This window comes from Mercenaria mercenaria, chromosome 15 (assembly GCF_021730395.1).
Source record: "Mercenaria mercenaria strain notata chromosome 15, MADL_Memer_1, whole genome shotgun sequence".
In the NCBI taxonomy this organism is placed as follows: Eukaryota; Metazoa; Mollusca; class Bivalvia; order Venerida; family Veneridae; genus Mercenaria; species Mercenaria mercenaria.
This window is the reverse complement of record NC_069375.1, coordinates 11629417-11649138: the sequence shown is the minus strand read 5'-3', so window position 1 is coordinate 11649138 and position 19722 is coordinate 11629417. Positions and strand designations below refer to the sequence as shown.

At 34.2% G+C, this 19722-nt stretch overlaps 2 protein-coding genes across 2 annotated transcripts; one reads left to right on the top strand and one right to left on the bottom strand.

The window, feature by feature from the left end:
- The first annotated feature begins 4867 nt into the window (after positions 1–4867).
- Positions 4868–8114, top strand: LOC128548913 (uncharacterized). Its single transcript, XM_053524550.1, has 2 exons — positions 4868–4982; positions 5535–8114. The coding sequence occupies exon 2, from the start codon at positions 5553–5555 to the stop codon at positions 6978–6980; it is 1428 nt and encodes a 475-aa protein (XP_053380525.1). The 5' UTR covers positions 4868–4982; positions 5535–5552; the 3' UTR covers positions 6981–8114.
- Positions 8115–8244: 130 nt separating this feature from the next.
- Positions 8245–12320, bottom strand: LOC123559941 (uncharacterized). The gene is made up of 3 exons (XM_053524552.1): positions 12290–12320; positions 11389–11514; positions 8245–10456 (listed from the first exon to the last, which is right to left on the bottom strand). Exon 3 carries the CDS (start codon positions 10431–10433, stop codon positions 9318–9320), a length of 1116 nt encoding a protein of 371 aa, XP_053380527.1. The 5' UTR covers positions 10434–10456; positions 11389–11514; positions 12290–12320; the 3' UTR covers positions 8245–9317.
- Positions 12321–19722: the final 7402 nt, after the last annotated feature.

Here is a 19722-nt window from a genome sequence, read left to right as displayed (position 1 = left end):
GTAGGAAGCATGGCAGAAAAAACAAGCGTTGGAAGTTCCGATGAGTTCGATTATCTTATTGTTCTTGAACAAAAAGGAGTAGAAGACAGTAGGAGCTGTAAGAAGAACAGAGGATATGCACACATAAAAGTAACAGACCCTCTGTTGCAATTGATATGGAAAAATGGCTATATGGTGACTATTTACAGGGGGCTTTTACTCATGGATTTTCAGACATTTTCCCTGGATATTTTAATACGTTAGGAAATGCCTTTATGTACGAGGTTGGGGAAATTATCAGAAATTTAAAAGATGACCTGTTTTATGTTACAGATACAGGGGTAATGCGTGTCGACAAAAACATATTTTGAATACTAGACTATCCACTTGGGCGGAGCAATAAGATATTTTATAAGATGAACAAAATGTTTTTTTGTAAACGAAGAAGTACAATTGATTATATTTCTTCCTTAACAGATATTACTGACACAATGAAAAATTCTAAACAATCAACGTTTTGTGCCTTCGTAGATTTTAAAAAGGCTTATGATTTTATAGAAAGAGGTATTCTGTGGTCAAAATTATCCGACCCAGATATAGGTATAAGTAGAAAGATTCTATCTGCTCTGAAATCTTTATATAAGTAATGTTATTTCATGTGTGGGAATTAATGGGCTTTGTACCGACTGGTTTAATGTTCAATGTGGTCTTAGGCAAGGGTGCTCATTGTCACCTATGTTACTTAATTTATATGTTAATGACCTTGCTGTAAGACTTAAGCAAGCAGATAAAGGTATACGTATATATAATAGTAAAATCTGTATTCTTTTGTATGCGGATGATATAGTCCTGCTAGCAGAAAATGAAGAAGATTTGCAATGTTATGTTAAACATTTTAAATGAATGGTGTAAACAAATTAATATGGTTGTCAACCCATTAAAAAATAATATTGTATACTTTAGACCACAGTCTGTTCACAGAACTGCATATAATTTCACATGTGGAATCAATGATATAAAGGTGATTGAGAAATACACTTACCTGGGACTGATGTTGGATGAGTTCTTAGATTTTGGAAAAACTGCTAAGATTGCGAAATGTAAGTCGGTAGGTGGTTCGCCTTATAATGTTTTAAAAAGTTATATGATAGTGCAGTATGACCAGTAATAGCATACGGGGCTTCAATCTGGGCTACTAAATCATACTCTTATATTAATACAGTGCAGATTCGAGCGATGCAGTTTTCCTTGGGTATGGGCAAGTACACACCAAATAGTGCTCTCTGTGGTGAGCTTTCATTGAAACCCCCACATGTGAAACAAAGAAGATCTGTGGCACAGCAATTTTATAGAATAAAGACTATGGATAATAAAAGAATCAATTATAAAATGTTTCCTCTGTGCTGTAATAAGAGTAATAGAAATTGTAAAATTGGCAATTGGAATCATTCCTGAATACAGTAGCTAACAGTAGCATTTCTGTTTCACTAATAATTTGAGGAAGTATGTGTTTACAATTGGTGGTTTTTTTATGTAATGCGCAGTAGGCCATGTTTGACAAACTCCTACACAGGCAGTATAATCAATTAACTGTGGGCTAATACCTTTGAGTCGGTCTGGGAACTCTGGGAACCTTATGTGTTGGACTGTGTCCGACTGGTTTCATTTTTTGTTGTTTTTTTAGGAACTGATACTACATGTGTATGAAAATATTACTTGTTTTAGTAGTAAACCAAATTTTACTATATAACATAATGAATACATCAAATTAAATTCTTATATGATAACCCAAATGTAAGTCTTTTATGACAGTGCAGATTATCATTGCTAACCAGTCTCCTCATGATATGATCATGGAGGGTGATTGGTCTTCTAAGATATTTTTATTATGCACACTAGTGCCACGATTTACAGTTTTTCAGTATCTTATTAAGTCGTGTCTTTTTTTGCAGTTATTAAATAAAAAGGTTAGCAATGGTAAGCTGATTTTTAAAATGTTTTTGTGTAAATAGTTGTTTGTATCTTATGTCTATACAATGTCTTAACAAATTAAAAGCATCATGAGATTGCCAGCTTTGTGACACTTATGTGGATCAAGATAGAATGGAATGTTTGTTTTGGATTTATGTTTTTAAAATCTATATTTGTATATTGTAATGTATTTGATGAGACTGAAATAAACAAATAAACTCTTCCTTGATTCTCAAACAGATGATTTAATCATATTTAATTGCTTCTTTACCTTTAATATTTTAAGTTCATCAATTACAAAAAATGAAATCATTGCATGATTTGATACAGGCTATTCCCTATTAAGAAGTTTAGAAACAAATGTTCAGATTTTCTAGAGCATACAAAAGTTTGTATACGTTATTCATACGTTATTGATACCAGCATTTTGATTAAACATGAAAAAATAGAGAATTTAATCAGTTTATAAAGTGAATTGTTTTTATTTCTTGAGGAAATAATAATTTAAGAAAAAAATATAACAAACTACAACAGAAAATCTAAATTAAGGAAGAGATTGAACAACACAAATATTCAACAGACGCGAAAACAATGACTCTGAATAATAAGATAAAGCACAGAACACTGCAATATACTGTTTTATTTCCTTACATTCCTTACATTATTATTATTAGAGAAAATTTTCTTCAGATCTGTTCTCGAAATAAAGCCCAGGTTTTGAACAAATATTTTGACCAGTTTTCGCTTTTTTGAATGGTATATACTGTATTTGAAATATGGAAATATGTACTTCTTTTCAGAATGCAAAACAACCACGTATGTTCTCCGTGACGATTTGATAAACGACATTGTGTCTGAAATCATGTGTCCTCCACCTCTGATAATTCATGTGGGGAAGTTGGCAGTTACTTGCGGAGAACAGGTTTGTACTGGTACAGAATCCAGGAACACTGGTTAGGTTAACTGCCCGCCGTTACATGACTGAAATACTGTTGAAAAATGGCATTAAACCCAAAACAAACAAACAAACAAACAAACAAACCAAGTTGTTGTGTTTTGTTCTTGTTCTTCTTGTTATTGTTTTTATTATAATTATTTCGTTTTGATTGGATGCCTAATACAGATTTGACTGTATTGTACATTTTTACGGATAATAAGGAAAATTTAAGATCAACTTGTTATATCTTTAGAAGAATATAACACACGAGGTGACGTTCCTGACAGGCACTGAGCGATACTAAATAATAGCCAAACCTATTGCTTATACCCTGATCACAAGAGCGCTAAGAGCTCCGTACGAATAGGTTTTCAGTCGAATTCTGGCAAGCTCGTATGGCGTCCGTACGGATATCGTTGACTGCAGGACTTCCTTGGTGATTCAATGTAGTATGAAAACAGGAATGTGCGGACACTGTACGAGTTCCGTGCGAGCGCCGTACGAACCTACGAGCATACCGTTAGAGGTATGGCCGGGCTCCTTGCGAGCTCCGCACGACTTGTCTGCGATGTCCGTACGGATATCCTACGATTGCATTCTCTAAAGATCGTACTGGGTCCGTAGATACTGTGACCAGAGCTACGATTGACCAGAGACCGTATGTATTCAGTATTCTAAAATAATACATAATATCATCATTTACGAGTATCCGTTTATAAAGAAAGGGAAGTGGAAGTCATTATATATTTTGGAAATATGAGTTGATCCCATAAAACTTTTATGCGAACTTGAGTACAATTTAAAATCAAATTCAACAAATTTTCCAATTCAAAATGTTCATGACCATTTACAAGGTTAACTAACTGGATAAAATCATAACGATGACATCGGTAAAAGGCTTTAAGTCTATCCACTCAGTTCTAGTACTAAGCGTGTTGCTGCGCGACGTAGTAATGTTTTTTCTTTGATGATTGATTCCATACACTACCACCATAGTCCAATACTGAACGGATAAAAGATTTATACAGAGTTAAAACATTCTTTATTTAGAGACTCTTAAACATGCCAATTAATCTGTTAGCTCTGTTGACAATGTTACTTTTTCATATACATATTAGAATTAAAAATATGATTATATGTTATAATGATACAGTGTTTAGGGTATAACGGATTTTAGGGTATAGAGGATAGATTGATAAATTTTATATTTAGACTTGAATTATTGTATAAATTTTCATATCATTCTTTTACTAGCATGCAAACAGACATTTCTGTCATACATTTTAAATATTTGCTTGTTTTGTTATTTTTCGTATGTCATCAAAAAATAAAGCTATCCCCTATAGACTAAATCAGTGTTTATGTAAAAAACGTCAGTGAATGAAAAGTATTTGATAGAAATTTAAAAAGCTGAATGCTTTTGAAAAGAGAATACATTATTATTCTGATTTATATTAAAGAAATCTTGGAAAGTTTGTTAAGATGTAGATTTTAAATTAATAATGGAAAAAATGACCAAAGCTATCCTGTACATCCTAAATCAGCTCATATGTAAACAATGGCGTTGAGAGAAAAAACACATGAATTTCTGTGAAAAGCTGAATGTTTTAAGAAGAATAGATGTTTTCTGTCTGATGTACTGAAAAAAAAAAACAACTATTTTCATTTCTTTGAATTAGAATGCAGGGAAAATTAGTTAGCTATCTGCTATACCCTAAAGCACTGTAATAATAATAAACAAAACAGATTGCGACTACCACTCTGCAAATCAGGGAACACGCTTTCAAACATATAGAATAAGTTGTCATATTTCATGTTTAAATCTACATCTCTTTAAGTATAATTTAAGCTGCCGCATTTTACCGCGACAATACTTCACAACATCAACAAAATGTAAATTGACGAGCAATTAAGTACAAGCCAAGTAGGTCAACGAACTCCTGATGAACGATGTACAGTTCATATAGCACTTAACCCAGAAAAGAAGTCATCTGTGACACAAACAATTTAAAAACTTTTCCTTCATCGTTATCTTTTTGGTAAACAAAACTTTGGAGAATAATGTTGGAATAACTTAGGAATTGAGTATCTAAAGGTATACATTTAGATCTTAGTTTTTTTACATGTGCGAATGTATAGTAACGTTAACGTATATGCTGACATATGTTATAACAAGGTTTTGTTGCTATGATTGTTGTTGTGATTGTTGGTGTTTTGTTAGATTTAACAGCTGTGAACATATTGCCGACAAGAAAACAGTTCATTCGACATAAATTGTTATACTGAGTTGCTTTTTTTGATTAAAACATATTCATGTAAAAACGTAAGAAAAGGGCATGAGGGATGTTGCCTGTTTCATTACCTCTCAATAACAGACCCAAATCGAGTCGGCTATTATTTAACTTGGTTACATGATCTTTTTATAGATTGTAAATATCTGTATGAATATAAAGATCAAAAGCTTCAGCGATATAATACTGTATGGATATTTTTCAGACAATAGTTTTTGCACTTTAATGTCAATATCAGGTTAGAATAACGCAAATCACCTGCTATATTTTTGTAAAATGTCAAACACTTATAAATGTATGTTATTTGACTCTTTATATCAATGAGTTGTAATAATACGACGTAAATTTTCCTATAGAAAAGAACTTCGAAGTTGATGAGAAGAAAAAAGGAAAGGATCAGAGAGTCAAAAGGTATCAAAATGTCCAAAAGAAAGTCTGAAGAAGAAAAGAACTACAGACTAACCGAATATTTCCATAACCTTCTTAAAAGAAGAATTAATTTTCGCGTCACAAGGGACGAAATAAAGGACATTATATCAAGTGTGGACTTTTTGGTAGAAACACTGGTGGCGAAAATTACTTCAAAGGTTGCATGGCTTCCTTTTTCTCGTGTTGTAAGAGTAGGCAGCATGGCGGAAGGTACTAGTGTAGGTCAGCCTAATGAGTTCGATTACCTAGCTGTTCTTAAGATAGAACAAAGTGGGATTGAAGTTGAACGTACATGTGAAAATAGAAGAGGATATGCACATGTCAAAATCACTGACCCATACTTGCGAACCATATGGGGAAAATGGATGGACGGTGAATATCTAAAAAGTGATTTCACCAGAGGCGATTCAGATATGCTGAGCAATTATTTTGATACTTTAGGAAATGCATTTCAGCTAGAAGTATCCAATGTTTTACAGGATTACGATGAACGACTTGTATGTAAAACGAATATTGGTGAAATGAAATCAGAGACAATTTTCATCTGCGATGTAAAAAAGCATGGACCGGCCTTTACGCCTAAATTCGTTTGGAAATCCAAGCGTTCTGGTGAGAAAATTACCATGGGTGTTGACATTACCCCAGCCATTGAGATAGACATATCAACTGATATCATTTCTGCCAAAGATACGTTTGATCCACGTTTCTTTTCGAAGGTAGAGGAACATGGCAAATGTCTGCTTATTTCATGCCGTAATAACGCATCCTGTGAAGCCAGGCAGTGCTTCTGCTTGGCTTTTACTCTGAGCGAGGTTGAATTGGTTCGGGGTTTAAGTCAGCATCACAAAGATTGCTACAAACTCTTGAAATATATTTTCAACAGTCGCCACGGTTATACATTCTTTCCATCTTATGCTTGGAAAACCCTTGTCCTGAAACACAGCTGTCATTGTGATGAGACCGAGAATTTAGCAGTGTGTTTTAAACAGTTGGTGGCTGCATGTTTGCATTATATGTTTAACAGGAAAACGGAAGAGAAAATTGAATTTAGCCGAATAGCGCGTGTCTTTATGCCAGGAGAGAAATTTGTGTTGAACATTCCTAGCGTCTTTTTTAAACAGCACAATATTTTGGACAGCAAAGATTATAAGTTTCCTTGTGAACAATTTTTGCAGGAAATAGAAATAATGCTACGATCACTTGAAGGTATAAGTTGCAGAGAAACTACAGAAGTAGATGACAGAAGCTTGAAGATTGTGAACAGCCGCGTAACTGGTGCTGAGGCATACGTGTCGACATTGCCTCTGCCGAAATTTCTACCTTTTGTCAAAAGTAACACAGACTTGACACAATGTTTGGAGGACATATTATAATGATATAACAGTCCTTGCATTGATTCGGCAAGCAACTATACATTTCTGTTATATATAACTCTTTCAGCCAATTAAACGTGATTTCTTATTTCAGTAGTATACAAATGTAGGAAATTACACGCAAAGACTAAGTACCATGCTGTACATGTCACCACTTAAATTGACCGACGTCTTCTATGTGACAATATTAAACTTTCTTTAGGTACTGATGAAGTTATTCGCTGTTGTTCTTTTACTCCAATGATATTTTAAAAAGCATCCGATGTGAAGGATGTCGCTCTGCATAGTCATTCAAGAAGTGGCATTAACGTGCCCGTTTCCAATACCTTTATATTCAAGTAAAATCTTGATATATGACATTTACAGATAAATGATTTAGTTTGTCATGTGAAAAATAAATGTATGAACGTTTAGGACCCTCCTGTAAAACTTTTTTTTGCAACAGTTCAGAAAAAAAGTAAATCGTTATAAAATTTTGAAGAAGGGGTTATTTGAGTTTTAGGTTTTCCGACAGTGAAAATGTTTGGGGTTTTTCTTTCTGGGCATATAAAGGCTTTACATGACCAGACTTTCTGATTCATGAATAATTAAGGATGCATTTTGATATCTTGTAAACTTATGTCCTCTTTTTGGAATTTTATTTATTCATATCTGATATTAGCCGATTTTAGCCAAATTAACACGTACTCAATTTTTGAACACACTATACGCCTTATTGCATTTCCTCTGTTATTTAATGTAAATGGTCCGCTTCACTCTTCGAATGCATAAACAATGGAGCACTTCCTTTAATTCCACTTTTAAAATCTAAAACCATATCCGACTCTATAGGTGTATAAGTTTTACTGCACTCTTTAATTGCTTTAATTGGAATTTTAAAACTTAAAAAATCTTTGGTTATTTAGGGGAATCCTATCTTGACATAAAATAAATGACTTTGAAAAAGGACACAAGTCCGAAAATTCTAATAAAAGTGGTATTCTATATAGACATTCCGTTTAGAAATTACACTGTATTGTTGAAATGAATAAATTACATCATATTATCAGAATTGTTGTTGCCCTGTAGTAAACATCTAAAAAGGAGCTAGACAGATAGAAATAACAATTGCAAATATAATAAAGAGAACAAAAAGGAGATTGACAAAATTTGACAAAAGGAATTCTGCTATTTTGATATTTTATCTAAGCAGCCATAAAATATTCTGTTGATAAATAGATACTGTGAAAATATCAAACATTTAACACCACATGTCAATTTTAGCATTGAACATTTTTCTAAAAATAGCCTTTTTTCTCAATGATTCTCCAACGACCATACCTTTCCATTACCCGAGGCTTCATCTTCAGTTTGTCTTTATTTACCATACAGAATATAAAAAAAAACAATCACTGATTTCTAGTTCCAGTAGATGTACTGCGTGTTTATGCTCGTTCCTACTTTGTGTCTGTTTATATTCATTTACGTTTTCGATGTGTTACTCGTCTTATACGTATATCAGTTTGTTGTCAATTTCTTCCTCTTGTTATTTAGCAGGAACATGCAGCATTCAAATAATGGTCAAAATACATTTTCAAACTACGCTGTAATTTGTAAAACTGAAAATTAAGGCGTACGAAATCATGTCTAATTTTCAAACGCTGATGACTTCTGACCCTGAAATATCTCTATAATCTGCCTTTGTCTTCCTTTTCCCCTCTTGTCTTTATCTTCACAGATTTGTTTTTACTGTGTTTTGATGAAGTCTTTGATTCATTTTTTGCAATGGGAGTTTTAGCAAATCTTAGGTCAAGTCTCAATTCAGTTCTTAAGTTTTCGTCGTCAACAACGTGTGCTGAAATCCCAAATGCATACCCTGTGTCTAGTTCAATACCACTATCAAACTCATCGTCAGAATTTATTTCCGTAATGTCAATTGGTGGTGTGGTATTTTGATTTGTACCTGGTTGGTGTTCCTGTATCAAAGGTAAGGGTGTACATACAACTGGGAGTTTATCTGGTCTTTCTACATTTACAGTGTGTAGATGTGAAGATATATTTTGGCCATGTTCTTCTTGTTGTTGAGTTTGAGGAAGAGGTGAAAGTGCACTAATTTCAACTGGATTTGTATATACAGGCGATAAAAGATAAAGTTTTCGAAGTGTTACTCGCCGCTGTCCGCTAATTCTTTAATTGTTAATTTAACTTATTTTGGTGTAACTTTGTAAGAATATGTTACATATGTACATCCAAACGATCTTTTAAATGCATTTTCAAATATGTGTAAAACTGAAAAATAAAACTTTCAAAACCGTGTCTAAATTCCTTACGTTGATGAATTCTGGCTCTGAAATGTCTCTAAATTCTGCCTTCCCCCTCTTTTTGTCCTCTTGCCTTTATCCTTGCAGTTTTATTTTTGCTGTGTTTTGGTGAATTCTTTGATTCTTTCTTTGCAACTGGAGTTTTAGCAAATCTTAGGTCAAGTCTCAGTTCATTTCTTAAATCTTCATCCTCAACAACATGTGCTGAAATCCCAAATGCATACCCTGTGTCTAGTTCAACTCCACTATCAAACTCATCGCCAGAATTTGTTTCCGTAACGTCAATTGTTGGTGTGGTATCTTGATATGTGCCTGGTTGACGTTCCTTTATCGAAGGTAATGGTGTATATACAGTTTGAAATTTATCTGGTCTTTCTACTTTAACAGACTGAAGATTTAAAGATATTCTTTGGCCATGGTCTTCTTGCTGCTGTGGTTGAGGAAGAGGTGAATGTGCACTGAATTTCTTTGGAATTTTATATACAGGCGGTAAAAGATGACTATCATGCAACTTTTCTTGTATTGGCGGTAGGTGCATGTGGTTTCTGCGTACTGGTGCTTGAGGTATCTGAGTGCTGCATGCTTTCTCGTCCATTTCTGATTTAAACCCGGTCCTCATCGGCTGTCCTGGGAATTTGATATTGTCAGGTGGTGGACGCCGGAGACTTGAGTCATTTTCATAAATCACTGGATAATCTTCTGTGTCGTGTATTCTAGGTAAAACTTTTGTGTGATCAGACGGGGTTGCCATTCCTTGGATATCATTCGTGTTATATTCCCCTTCGTCTCTTAGTAAGGTATCTCGGTATCCCATTCGATCTTTAGACTTTTTTGCACCTTTCTTCTTTTTCTTTTCTTTCGATTTGAACACTATATCTTGTTCCTCGTGACTACATTGTACTTGCCCAGTGAGGTATTTTGCTTTATTATTTTCTTGCTTACATTTCCTGAAAAACTTCACTTGTCGATCCCTTAATTCAAACATAGCTTGTCGCTTCCTGTCCAGCTCTATTTCTCTTCGTGCATTGTTTGAGAATGGAAGCTCTTCCTCTGGTAAGTAATAGTAATCATGACCTCCGACGGTTTCCGCCTGTGAGTGGTCGGTTTGGTGTAAATTAGCTTGGTTATAACCCGGGGAGTCGCTAGTTGCCATTTGCAAATGATGGCGATCATGGTCTAAACAAGAGAAAATGAGATATTTACCGAATAAGCAGATAATATAACTGCCATCGAAATAGAGGTATATTTAGTTTTAAGATTTATCTAGAATTCCTATCATCGGGAATACTGAAAGGGAACAAGATTACTACTACTGTTATTATCATCATCACCATCACCATAAGTACTACTATAACCATAAATAGTACTGTACTGCATTTTTATATATTTATATCGTTGTTAACATTATAACAAGCTGCTGGTATTTTTACATTCTTTTACCCATTGGAATAGCCTTGAAGTCACTGTGACCTTGATATTTGATGCACTGACGCCAAAAGTAATAAGAGTCATCTACTGACCACATGCAATCATCCTATAAGGTTTTGCAGTTGTAGGTTCGTCCAAGAGTGCTGCAGATATGGTTCGGCAAACATTTTCAGCTTAAAGATTATGATAGACTTTTATTTTTGGCGCACTATTATTTTTAGGGCACTGACTCTAGTCTCAATAGCGATATTTTATTGACCACAGTCAATCATCACATAAAGTTTTGCGACTATTGAACCAAGCTTTCTAAAAATATTAATCGGAAAGCATTTTTAGTCAATGTGACTTTCACTTGACACAAAACAGAAAAAGGTCACGTGGTGAAGTTTGAAGGCAGTCTTAAGTTATTAACCGGAAACCGTTCACTCTGACCATGACATACTAATCCCCCCTCCCCATCCCCACCCCCGAAAAAAATATGGGTCAACTCCTGGTCACATGCAATTATTATTTGATGTTCGGTGACAGTAAGTTAAAGCGTTCGGAAACAAATGGTCCAGAACGACCGACAGACAGACTGACAGACATCAGCAAAACAACATAACCCCTCCTCTCCCAATTAATTATATATACCGTTGTGGTGTAAGGTAATTGCAATTAAACATTAACTTGTTCCTTACCTGTGAACTGCTTATAATCAAATACATCTATCTTGTGATGTCTTGGAGGTATGTCCCCTTTGGTCGGTCCTGGTTGTATTCTCGGAAGTCTGACTTTTCTCGTGAGCTTCTGCGAGTCATCCAGTTCTAGAGATAAAAAAATGGTGGTCATAACTTTGATATTGTAGATCAAAACTGTCTTTAATTGAAAAAGAAATTCTGTTTAAAAACTATAGACTTCTTGAAAGTGCTAGTAGTAGATACTCTGGAGACGATATAATGTTGTAGTCTTCCTAAATAGCTATATGCCAGTTTAATTTTACTAAATCATAAAAGAATTACTTTTTATCCACCAAATCCGTAACAAGGGCTATTTTAAATCACAGCTTTAAATCTACTCGCCGCAGTTTGGGTGAAATTTTTCTACATGTTCATTTATACCATTTTTTGCATGGAATGTATATATAACGCTGAAAATGATAAAGTGCGTGAAAATGTCCAAAGTCATGTGACATGTTGCCTATATTTTCCTTTTTGCTTGACGAATTTTCATAAGTAAAGAGCGTCGAAGACAGCTAAATGAGTGTTTTCCTTACCATAAAACGTCTGCAATCAGTTCTTACCTCTTTTCTTAAACACTTCGCCCAACTGCAAAAGTGTGTACCTTATCTGCACAGTTTGAGAAACGTACTGAGAACTGCGGAGGAAAGCATTCATTTCGCTTTTTTCGACGCTCTTAATTTTATGAAAATCTGTCAGGTAATAAGGAAAGGAAGATATAAAAGTAGTACTTGAATCGAAACGTTTTCTCTGTGTGTACGGTATCTTAAAGTCACGTGGGCTGGCCACCCTGATGAATGGTATTGTCATATATTAAAGGAGAAAGCTAAGGAAATATTTTTTTCTGAAAAGTAGTACCCACCTAGTCTATGGGAAAAGTCGCTGCCGTCTTTATGTCTGAAATAGGTAAGGAGATGACATGCTTAAAATATCTAAATTAAGGATTAAAGGTTTAAGTGATTTTTGTGACCAGCATGGATCCAGACCATACTGCGCATGTTTGTTTCCAGTATCCCGAAATACCCTAAATTTTTGGCCTGATCGTAAATGTTTTCATGGCCTTGGAGATTTTTTTCCAACTTTTTAACAAAAAGTTGCAACACTGCACTTTTTATGCTTTAAACATGGTCAGTGATGTTAGTAATCAACTTACTGATGCTGTAAAGGCATAACCCCCTTATTTGTATTTATGTTTTGGACACAAAACTTATTTCAGAAAAGTCCCACTTAATAATAAGAAAATACAAAAAAAAAAAAAATACCGACTTACCAATCCTATATTTTTGGAAACAAACAATTTTTCATGCCTTAATAATCTGAGTTTGTCTGACGTGCTCCTTACATTTATGTAGTAAAATAAAGTTTGCATGTAAGCAGGTTTCTCAAAAACAATTATACAACGTGCTTTCAAACTTCAAAAATGTCTTGCATCAAAGGGCCAGTTACATAACTCTATCTTTTCTTTTTTAATTCATGCCCTAGAAATTTTGTGAAAGTTTTGCAAGTATGTTTCTCATGAACTACTTGACTAAAAGATTTTAGATTCTCTGCACATCTCTGACATCAGGAGATGACCTCACATGGTAAGTTTCATAACTCTGGCAAAGTTATGTCCCCTTTTCAACTTACGTTTTTGTATGTAAGATGGTATACTATGTGGAAGGCCTTAAAGAAATCAATCACGCCGTTATTGCTCTTGTTTATATAAAACTATTTCTTGATACCAAGAAATACAAGTTTATTGTGTATGAAGTAGTGCTATAACACAGTCCCGGTGCAAACTATGACAGACCCTGTTTACAGCTAGATCGGGACTTGAACCCGGGACCTAGAATACCAATGGAGCTGCTGGGCCGCTTACACATATTCTTCCCAAACTGTGAATCAAGTCCAAAACCTTGACACGCTTCCCTACTTCTTTGATATTTGTCCTCGAGTTTCTGTAAGTACTAGTCTTGAATTAGAGTATAAAGCTAACCAGGTCCGACTTTGGTTGTCACATTTCATAGGGTGATATAATTGTGCTGTCAGACAATGACTGGAACCAGGAGCCTCGGAATACCGTTCTACTGGGCTGTCTCAGTTATAGTCAGTATTAAATATTTGAGCAGGATTATTTATTGAATTATTATACCAGCGTCGTGACTGCTCACTTCTTGATACCAAAATATTATGTCTACTTTTTCATATCAAAACTTTATTTTCTGTTATCAAAAATCGTTTTGTTAATACCAATAAATGATTTAATCGATTTTTAAACATGTATTTTAAAAAATTGGCAGGAACTTTTGCTCCCCAACAATCTATTTTTGACATCAAAACGTCATTTCTTAATATCAAGAAATCGAATTATTGATATCTTGAAATAAGTATATATTTCTTGTTATAAGAATTTAATTTGTGATATCAAGGTATTAAACTGTATTATGTGATTTCGATAAATCATTTTTTGTCAAATAATGCATCCTATTTGGACTTTTTTATATCAGAAGATAATAGGTAAGGGTAGATTTCTCGGAAGCATAGAGCACCAACAACACAGCCTGAGAGCCATGCATTTGCAAAGTAGGCCCACAACAAAAAGAAGCTGTAATGGCGGGTTGCTTCAAAAATCTAACAAGTAAATATAAATTTATGCCAAATATAGACAGTGTGTGTGAGTGCTAAAGGGTAAAATGGGGTTGGGGTGGGGGAGAAGTTGAAGGGGAGAAAGTAGAACAAGGATGAATATACAAAGGGAATGCTACGTTCCTTAATCACAGTTATACTACAACGTAAACCACAACAGCGCAGACATTCATGTACCAAAGATAAACACACAACCACACCCAACTAACTAACATAGAAAAACAAACAAGTAAGATACAAGAACAGAGTAGGGCACCGCTTTAGACTTACAAGCACACAAACGCACCCCTATAAGCAGGAAAAATCTAGCGTGTCCCGCCTTAGGATTCCGGCAGCCAAAATAAAGGCCTAAAATCTTGATATCAAAAAACCGAACTCTTGATATGAAAGTAATAAATTTTTTATATAAAAAATGTCTAGAAATAGTAAAGCGGCGCCTCATAATGATATCAATTGTTTATGCGAATGGGTCGGCCCCTCCCTTCTAAGATGTTCGGGGACTTTTTAGATAATACGAAACTTTATATAACGTATACATAAACAATACGTTTAAAGCTAGAAAGCCTAGTTTATGAAGTTTGTATTTGTAGGGAAAATAGGAGGGATATATATATAGAGAGAGAGAGAGAGAGAGAGAGAGAGAGTATGAGAAAAAATATATGTTCAAACAGTGTCAAAAGTTTAATTATAAACCCGAGCGCTTTCGGCTTTTTAAAAAAGCCTTTTTCAAGGGTAGCATAAATCAAAACAACACAGCAACGGCGTAAATACCGCCTGTATAGTTCGATATATAAATGCTCAATGAACATATCGATCAACAGAATGAGTGATAAATAAAAATAGCGGTTTTATAAAAATAGAGCGTTTTTGATTGGTTCCCTGTATTTTTCCTGAGGATTTCGTTCATTTGGTTTTGTGTTTAACGCCGTTTTCAACAGAGAAGGTAGCGGAAAAAGAAAATCTATCTTGTGGTCGATGTTAATTAAAAACTATGTCCGATTGCCTAAAGTAATTTAATATCTGCTAAAATGAACTACTAGTATCTGTGTTTTTAATCTTAGTGGGGAAAATAATGCTTCAGCAGGCTAATCTAGTCTCCCTTATTGATGCCTATAGGTTGTAAGGTGTTGAGACGGCGGATCCAGTAGGTTTCTCTTTCCTTTCTTTGCTTATCCGTCCATCTGTCATTGAATTCAATGCAACATAGTAGGATATCCGTAAAGGTGTGACCCTCCATGTTAAAATGTTCAGCTACCGGCGACCGATTGAATTTGCGTGTTTTCCAGTCAGATCTGTGGAGATTCATTCGCTTTGCTAGCGTCTGTTTTGTTTCCCCGACATATTTTTTATATAGCAAAGCGAATGAATCTCCACAGATCTAAGTGCAACAAAAAATATGTCGGGGAAACAAAACAGACGCTAGCAAAGCGAATGAATCTCCACAGATCTGACTGGAAAACACGCAAATTCAGTCGGTCGCCGGTAGCTGAATATTTTAACATGGAGGGTCACACCTTTACGGATATCCTACTATGTTGCATTGAATTCAATGACAGATGGACGGATAAGCAAAGAAAGGAAAGAGAAACCTACTGGATCCGCCGTCTCAACACCTTACAACCTATAGGCATCAATAAGGGAGACTAGATTAGCCTGCTGAAGCATTATTTTCCCCACTAAGATTAAAAACACAGATACAAGTAGTTCATTTTAGCAGATATTAAATTACTTTAGGCAATCGGACATAGTTTTTAATTAACATCGACCACAAGATAGATTTTCTTTTTTCCGCTACCTTCTCTGTTGAAAACGGCGTTAAACACAAAACCAAATGAACGAAATCCTCAGGAAAAATACAGGGAACCAATCAAAAACGCTCTATTTTTATAAAACCGCTATTTTTATTTATCACTCATTCTGTTGATCGATATGTTCATTGAGCATTTATATATCGAACTATACAGCCGGTATTTACGCCGTTGCTGTGTTGTTTTGATTTATGCTACCCTTGAAAAAGGCTTTTTTAAAAAGCCCAAATTGCTCGGGTTTATAATTAAACTTTTGACACTGTTTGAACATATATTTTTTCTCATACTCTATAATTTTATCTTTATGTTCTTGTATCCTTCCGGGATCCAGTGTGTTTGAAAGGCATTTCGTTGATGTTTTTTCTTTAATATCTCACTTATATATATATATATATATATATATATATATATATATATATATATATATATATATATATATATATATATATATATATATATATATATATATATATATATATATATATATATAATGTAGATGTATGATATAACAAATATTAATGAAAAAAAAATACTACAATGCGACACAAACCTTCTTAGACAGTTATAACACAACAGAACAGAACAAAAATACTTAATGGTACGAAAATCGAAACAAACTCGTCAGGAAGAATCAAATAAAGCGGGGAAGTTTCATTTCTTTATTCTATATTTAAAGAAATATTTCTTCCGATCATTTCTTGGAATATAGCCTATAGTCTATGCTGCGAACAACTATGCTCAGTACATCTAAAAACGCAACGTTTTTTCCCTCGATTTTTTCATACTTCCCGTGTACATATATATTTGAAGTTTGTGTAGTAGTATTGTAGAATCGTGTAGAAACCCAAGCAGTTTTCTGGTCAATTATCAAGTTAAACAAATATTACTGTAGACCAAGTGTTGTGTTTCAAGATTTTTTTTTAATCAATTATGTAAAGGTGGGCAGTTAACCTCACCAGTTTTCTAGATTATGTACCATTACTAGACTGTTCACCGCAAGTAACATCGAACTTGCCCACCTGAAGTTTAGGACACGCAAGGGGATCGAACTACGACCCCGCGATCCGTAAATCTGTATTCTCCCTATTGCAGGCGGACATGTTTGTAGATCCGTACATTTGAAAAATTTAAGTTCCCCTGTTACGTTTCAATTATTTAATAAATCGAGTTATTGCAGTGCGTTTGCACTGAAATTAGTAACATGTACTATAGAGGGTATTTGTTTGTTTCAGTGTACTTTCACGAGTGAACACCGGGTGCAATGTTTTCGCGAGTGGTAGTCACGGTATAGTGTTCATCAGTGAAAGATATTTTGAACTTACATGTAAAACTTTTTTTTTCATTTCATGTTTTGACGAAATTTAGCCATTTAATAGTTTCTTACCAGTGAAAAATATATTTGATAATTTTCACTCTGAAAATAACAGATATATTTCACACTAATATTTCGTTAATGCACTATAAACATGTAATAAAAGGGTTCTGATTAAATTTACATATTTGCAATCAAATTGATTGAATATGAGTTGCAGACCAATTAGGCCTAGATCTATATCAGCTGAAACTACAAAAAACAGGGGGTATGATCATTTACAATAAAATTTTATTAACTTTAAAAAATTACCATTATCATCAAATAGACAAACGCAATGTTCTGATACTTTAGATCTTGTTCGATTTAATTTGATCTTCAAAGTGAATACTGTAAATATAATTAAATAATAAGTTTTTCCATTATATGTTATTATAAAAAGGTGTATATCATTATGTTTTAGCTCGATATGAAAGTCCATCAGCTAACTTATGAATAGCCTATAACACTGCTGTCAAATACGGAAGTGATGTCGTTACCCAAGAAGGACTGGAACCCTAGGACTTCGAGTTGAACGGTAATTTTTTTATATCCAGAAGGACATATCTAATTCTATTTACATGTACAATAATATAAATTTAACGACAGGTGTTATCCAAAATACTCATCGTATTAATCTTCTTAAATAAAGCTTTTTACCTGAATGATACTGTATGTTATATTGTTATTATCATCGGTACAACTCCAAGAGTCTAAAACTGAAAGTGGAGTAAACGATTTGTCATATGGTACATATATACAACATTGATGTTTATTTGATAGTCTGAAGATCTCTCATGCCAGATTCTTACATTGTGATGTACAAGTCTTCACGAAACCAAACCGTCGTTCACAGAACGCTTTTACCAAAACTTTTTCATACATTTCTCATACTATTTTGAAGATTTCTGCAATTTATGCTTTACAACCAACAGTCATAACAGTCAAACATCAAGAAAACTATTTTTGTGCAGTCTTGATATCTACTATGCTCATAAATATACAACATATTTTCTAACACTCTTACATTCAATTGATGTCCGTGAAAAGTAGAACAGACCGGTGACCTGTTATTCACGTCACCGGTATATTGTCTAGAAAACTATATGTATTAACGTTCAAAGATTGTTTATAGATTGAAAAAAAAATCACTATAACGCCTACGCTTGACACTTATTGTTGATTTTTTTAAGTTAACGCGGCAGCTACCAGCAACAGTTTTCTTATATAGATTATAGACGTTTGTAAGAAAGGTTTTTATTTACTGTATATGGGAATGTATAATCTATAAGTGTTTGATACTGATACTCACAGTTACAGTTGTTCCAGCTGTAGCAGTATTATATCGAGCATGTCTGCCCATACCGTGCTGTGTGTGCACACTGGCGACTGTCAGGGTCTATGTATACTGTTAGTGTCTCAAACGTGTCAAGTTTGGTGTCGCCTTTATAACAAATATTTTTCGTTAACATATGAGCCGTGCCATGAGAAAATCAACATAGTGGGTTTGCGACCAGCATGGATCCAGACCAGCCTGCGCATCCGCGCAGTCTGGTCAGGCTCCATGCTGTTCGCTTTTAAAGCCTATTGGAATTGGAGAAACTGTTAGCGAACAGCATGGATCCTGACCAGACTGCGCTGTCTGGATCCATGCTGGTCGCAAAGCCACTATGTTGGTTTTCTCATGCACGGCTCATATTATCAATGAATGTTTTGCATGTAGTTATACTTATCATACAACTGATTTATTATCTTCAGTCTGCAAAAATGAAAACATAAAATGGAGACTAACCTGTCAGTATCTGTATTTGCACGAGTACAATAGAACATCTTTAGGTTTTGGTAAACAAGTTTATCGACTAATCGTCAAAGTTTTCTAATTCAAACTGATTGTTCCATTTGCCGACTACTAATCAGTTACTGCAGTATTTGTATTATTGATGCAGAACCTTAGCTATGAAACGCTATTGCTTAACTCAGTTTGTTTCAATAAAATTCTAAAGAATAGCAGCACGTGTTTCATATTGTTTGCTTAAGGAATAGCAGTAAAATATTACTAAGAACATCAATAAACTGAAACAATGTGTTATATCACCTGCTTCGCTGGAAGCTGCGATACTCAGATCATACTTGACAACTGTTGTAGGTATCTGGTTAGCATCTCTAATCAGTATTCACTTCACCAGATGTATTACCAATTCCAATATTGCATCTGTATTACCAGCTAAAGCAGAAAGTTAAATATATCAGCGGATCAATTATGTAAACGATTTTATATATAAATAAACTATGAAATTGATTGTAGCATGCCTGTTTTGTTAAAGTTAAAAGAACATGGCTTACATAATATGTTTATGAAGTGATGATTCACATCATGTAAATAGTAATTACCGAATACCTGATAATTATGAAATGATGTGTAATGTTAGAAATCTGATGTGTTGGAACAAACGAAATATCTGGTATTTAATTATGTACATATAAACCGATGTCTTATTATTGAAAGAC